Here is a 5,701-nt window from a genome sequence, read left to right as displayed (position 1 = left end):
GATCACAAAACTTTAATGTTACAACTCATTTCTTAATTCAAAGTTTTGGTTTCTGTTTATGATTGTCTCTTTTGCTCAATTTTTTATTGTTCAGTTAGATGAAAAAGTTGGAAAAATTAACTAAATTATCCCTCATGTTAAGTATGTGTATTTATAATCTAATAATTTTTAGTCTAAAAGTTTCGTTTTTTTTTGTTTTTGGTCTTTAAAGTGGCAAATGGACAAAACTAATCAACCATTACTCTCTTTCACGTTCCGAGCTCACAATGGCGAAAGTGCGTATGATAGGCAAGCAACTCTTCAATTCTTCAAAATAGCATTTCTCTTTTCTTTTTGTTTGCAGTGCGATAAATCATTCTGGGATTTTTTAGCCCCAACTAACTAACCATTACTCATTATCTCTGATTGTGATTTTATTTTCCGTCTCGCTCCTCTCAAAAACAGATATAGCCGTCAACTTCACAGGTCAGTCAGGCATTTCATCAAACACATGTCGTCCCATTTTTCGAACTTCACCTTTCTTTAGCACTCAAATTTGAATGCCACATTTCGCAAAACAGATGGTATGTTCAAAGGGATCTACAATGGCAAGCAATGCCACGTTTCGGATATTGCCGCGGTTTTGAGTAGGGCTTGGAGTGCCGGCGTGGACCGAATCATTGTAAGTCATATGATTTAATTTTTGTCAATGATTTGGTTCCTAAGAACCAAAAAGATTGAATTTTGACTTGTTAGATTACTCTAGTACCATTGATGGGCTTAGTGAAGTTGAGGAAACCATTTGAACATAGACATAGTAAGTGAACGAGGAAAATTAGACAGAGAATTAGCAAATTCAGAAATAGTAGTTATGAATTCCAATAGATTATAGAACCATTACATTCATTATAGTGTTCAATTTGGTTAATTTGGTTGTGCTGTAGCTCCGTGGTTCTGATTAGGTTTGTGGACCTGTGGTGCAGGTGACTGGCGGGTCACTTGAAGAATCAAAAGAAGCACTTGCAATTGCAGAAACGGATGGTTTGTTAATCAATACATGCATCACATTCTTGTGTTCTTCGTTATGAACATTCTGTATATGTTTCTACATAAGGGTGTTCACCAATTTGATGGTTCATTGTTCGTTACAGGAAGGCTTTTCTGTACAGTTGGTGTGCACCCAACACGATGCAAGGTTGCTTATTGTTCCTTAGATTTATGTTTCACTGATTTTTTCTTATACATGTTAATTGCGAGTTTAATGGTGTAATTTTGTTATAAATGTTTGTGATTGTGGGATCTTGTGTTTTGTTTAGGAGTTCGAAGAGAGTGGGGATCCAGAAAATCATTTTCAGGCTCTTTTGTCGTTGGCCAGAGAGGGAATTGAGAAGGGAAAGGTATTGTATTGTCTGGATCATGCATTTCAAGTATAGACCATCTGCAAAAGATATATGTTTAAATGGGTCTTATTTACTGTCTGTACCTTCTTTATTGAAGCACTTCCATGAACATGTTTTTTTGAGAGATGGATATAATAGTGCAAATTGTACTTTAGTTGCAGCTGATGTAGATGTGAACAGTTGCAAATTGGATATGCAGAGAAGTTGAAAGTTTAGGGGTTAGTTGTACAGGGGGCATGGCTCTTTGGGAAGATAATGGAATCTAAAAGAATGACCTTTTTCTGTCTTACATTGGATTGGTATTTGTGTGCAGCTTATAGCAGAATTTTGCAATATGACTTTTGAATATTCAACTAGATGATAGTTGTTTGAGAAATGCTATATAATAAACTCCCATGTCACCTTCATCCCACTAGGCTAATGTGGCGGTGCCTATTAACCCTTGGATTTTTTTTTTGGGGGGGCGGGGAGGCGGTGAGAGGTTTGTTGTATACAGCATTACTCTAGTTGTTTTGTTGTTTTTGTAATTTATATATTGTTCTTAACAATGCCAACATGCTATAGCAAAATTCTTCTTATCCTGATACAGATACTGTTAGGTAGATGAACAATATGGTCACATCTCTTAGTTTCAAAAAATTATTCTTTATATGGTGCTCCAATGTTGTACATCAGGTGGTGGCAATTGGTGAATGTGGTTTAGACTATGACAGGCTTCACTTTTGCGCGGCAGAGATTCAAAAGAAGTAAGTGGTTTCTCAGTAAAATAGTGTTTTGCTGCACATCCATTTTATTCTGTGCCTTTTTTTTAAAACGCTCCTCTCTTTATTTCAATCGAATGTTTTTGCATCTTGCATCATTTGTCTGCATTATGAAAGCTAGGTATTTTGAGAAGCAGTTCGAGTTGGCATATGCAACAAAGCTGCCCATGTTTCTACATATGCGTGCAGCTACTGAAGATTTCTGTGAAATTGTAGAGAGAAATAAAGACAGGTGCAATTTCTGAACCTCATAATTTGCAGAATTGAAATGTACTAGTTAAGGTTGTTACTAGTTTAAGCTTGTTATAAAATCCGTTGACATTATAAGTATATAAACTTTCAAGTTTTTTAGTTTCATTTTTGTCATTTGTCATGCTGCTGTGCATGGCTTTTATTGCATTTCTTCTGCTTGTTTCACAGGTTCAGTGCTGGAGTTGCCCATTCATTTACTGGTAGCGCAGAAGATTGTGATAAGCTTCTTTCATTCAGTAATATTTATATAGGTGAAAGTTACCTGTTTGTTGGCTTTATGACATCTATTTTCTTTTTATGCAGTTTATTGAACACAATGACATGATACATAATATAATATTTTGAGGTTAAATATGGTACTGGATAGATCTCATCTAAGGGCTTTGTCTTCTTTAGAAACCACAGAAAGGGCATGTTTCATAATTGTTTGGGGAAGGGGGCTGGCATCTGAATTTCCAGGCAGGCTTGTCCCATCAACATCCATCTACTCATTGTGATAACTTGAGATGTCTTGAAGCGGTGACAATAATTGCAAAATTTAGACTAACCACAGTGCATCATGATATTATCAAGGAATCACTAATTGTGACAATAATGACTTTAAGACCAAAAATTGATAATATTTAGGGGATATTGATTTTGAATCAACTTTAGTGTTTTGCTGATTTAGAGAGGGGTTATCAGTTTTCTAACATACACTTACACAATAGTTGATGGAGATAAAATCTGCTTTTTCTGCCTTATGTCTGGAAACCAACCTCTATACCTCAAATTTATTCTCATGCTTTTGGAAACTTCTGAATTTTTTTCCCCTCTAGTTCACACCCTGGATTTAATTTTGAAGCTATCACTAGTTACTTATCCTGGTCAATTTCATGACTATTACACACTTTTTGGTACTAAACAGGAGTAAATGGTTGCTCTCTGAAGACAACTGATAATTTTGATGTCGTGAGGGCCATTCCTGTGGAGAGAATGATGATTGAGACAGATTCTCCATATTGTGAAATAAAGAACACTCATGCTGGGATTAATTTTGTGAAATCCGTCTGGCCCTCTAAGAAAAAAGAGAAGTACAATCAGGAGTGCATTGTTAAAGGCCGCAATGAACCTTGTTTAGTTCGGTCAGTATTTTTTTTATGTACTGTTTTTTATTTTTTAAATTTCACTCCTTTTTAGATGAAATTTTATATTACTGATTGAAAACTTTTAATGGATAGATACCATATAGTGTTACTAAATGACATATTTATTTGAAGAAAAAAATAATAATAAATGGCCATTAATATTTTGTTCCTATAGAAAAAAAATGGTAGTAACTTTAACTAATGCAAACTCGTCCAGGTGTTTCTGAGGGTAGTCACCTCAGTAACCGCAATAAGTGAGTACCCTCTACTACAAGGGAGAATGAAACAAGGTTAGGTATGCAGGCCATGCATTTTGTTTTAGGGGAAATAAAAAACTAGTCCTTGGGTTTAAATGCATTTAAAATTACTAAAAAAAATCATTATCTAGGTTTAATTTACTTTAAAAATCATTCTTTTTGTCAGTTTTTCCATCCAAAGTTTTGACAGAATTTTTGCCACGTCAGCCAATCACCCATAACTATGTATTTGGAAGGGCACGTTATACCTAGAATCTGTCTCAAATTTTCAATTATATCAAGCAAAAAACCAAAAATAAGGGGAAAAAAAGAAAGAAAGAAAGAAAAGGTAGAGGGGTGGACTCACCTCCTTTGGGTTTTAATGCTCTTTTTTGTTTTGTTTTCTTTCATTGTTTTTTTGCTGGATACAATTAGAATTTCACGTAGATTGTATGTATAACATGTTCTTGGCAACTAGTTGACATGGCAGAAACTCTGTCAGCAATTTGGACAAAAAGCTGGTAGAGGCAGTGATTTTCAAAGTGATTAAAACTTAGATAGTATTTTTTTTTATTAAAAAAAAAAAAAAAATAGGTAGTAATTTTTAAACGCATTAAAGACAGGGATCGATTTTTTATTTTTCTTGAGTCTTAATAAAGAAACTTATGCATGTTCAGGATAGAATGTTTGTTTGGGATTTAGTAATGGAAGCTACTAAGGATATCACATGAATTGCTTCTGGGTATACATCTCCTTTTATTGTAATATAAAGATTGTCATTCAGAGATGATCATCCTTGAGATACAACATGAGTATGTTGTTCTATGGTGCATATGTGAATCTCTTTGTTTAGACAACCTTCTTCTTGGCACTTGGGAAACTCTCACGATCCTCTTCTGTTTTACTTGTTTAATGTGCTAAAACTTGAAACTCAGACACGTAGTTCCAATTTGTCGAGCATTAATTATGATAATTTTTAAAATGTCAATGAGTGCACTTCTTTACATCTCCATCTGGTTTCAAATTAGCTCGTAACTTTTTACTTGTTTCTTGAGACAATATGGTCATGTTTTGTAGGCAAGTTCTGGAGGTGGTGGCTGGTTCTAAAAGCATTAATGATATAGATCAGCTGAGCAGGACCTTGTACCACAACACATGCAGGTAATTTTGTTGATATATATCTACTCTCATAGAGTGATGGAACTGCTTACTGCATAGAAGTGGATGTTCTGCCAATTTTAGTGTTGTAACTGGTTTATGATTCCCTTCCTTGGGAATATCAGATTGTAACGTTGATCAGTAATTCTCTGTGCTCACAAATTTCTTCTTTTTTGTTTTTTCATCCCAACTGTAGCAACTCATGTGAGAGTAACCTGAGCATGATATTTTCTGTTTGCCACAATAATTGCTTTATCAATATTTTGGTTTTTTCATTCACCATCACAGACGTGCATTGTTTTGCTCTATAAGACTATCTTGTTGTGCAGGGTTTTCTTTCCTCATGACTTGGATTCTGCGGCAGATGCTCTCCTTGCTGATGGTCGTGACTCTTAAGAGAACCCAACTTCTCAGGAAACTTCACTAAAACCCTATTCGTTCATTACAAAGACTTTTCAGTTCCTCTGTTCCTCCACTCTATTGAGAAAGCGACGAGTCTCGGTTACTCTTCTGTGAGTAAAATTCGGCATCAAAAAGGAATTTATTGGACAGGGAGCCCAATGAGTGTTACATCTACATTTGTATTTTATTTGCTAATTACATCCAGATTTGGAATTGGAAATTGCAAAGCTTCAATCTTTATTATAATTACATGCATAATTATTATGGGTGATTAATTGTGACGTCTTGCTATAAGATAAAATGATTTACTCCATCATTGAGGTAGTGACTTTAACCAGACAAGTGGGTCATATTTGTGCTTGACCTTATTTCTCATATTGTTATCT

General features: G+C 34.8%; 1 protein-coding gene across 2 annotated transcripts in view; it reads left to right on the top strand.

Moving 5' to 3' along the window:
- The first annotated feature begins 251 nt into the window (after positions 1-251).
- Positions 252-5,701, top strand: part of LOC132162566 (uncharacterized) — a 9,320-nt gene continuing 3,870 nt past the window's right edge. The window contains exons 1-12 of one of the 2 annotated variants that reach the window (XM_059572813.1): positions 252-288; positions 445-465; positions 561-661; positions 963-1,020; positions 1,131-1,174; positions 1,296-1,376; positions 2,055-2,125; positions 2,262-2,372; positions 2,561-2,643; positions 3,300-3,516; positions 4,833-4,916; positions 5,243-5,622. In XM_059572813.1, the coding sequence (XP_059428796.1) occupies positions 267-288; positions 445-465; positions 561-661; positions 963-1,020; positions 1,131-1,174; positions 1,296-1,376; positions 2,055-2,125; positions 2,262-2,372; positions 2,561-2,643; positions 3,300-3,516; positions 4,833-4,916; positions 5,243-5,309 (960 nt within the window). In that variant the 5' untranslated portion in view covers positions 252-266 and the 3' untranslated portion in view covers positions 5,310-5,622. Of the gene's footprint in view, positions 289-444; positions 466-560; positions 662-962; positions 1,021-1,130; positions 1,175-1,295; positions 1,377-2,054; positions 2,126-2,261; positions 2,373-2,560; positions 2,644-3,299; positions 3,517-4,832; positions 4,917-5,242; positions 5,623-5,701 lie in introns of those variants that run through there. The other variant, XM_059572814.1, reaches the window with a different exon arrangement.

Source organism: Corylus avellana, chromosome ca9 (assembly GCF_901000735.1).
Source record: "Corylus avellana chromosome ca9, CavTom2PMs-1.0".
In the NCBI taxonomy this organism is placed as follows: domain Eukaryota; kingdom Viridiplantae; phylum Streptophyta; class Magnoliopsida; order Fagales; family Betulaceae; genus Corylus; species Corylus avellana.
This window is presented reverse-complemented; position numbering and strand designations above follow the sequence as displayed.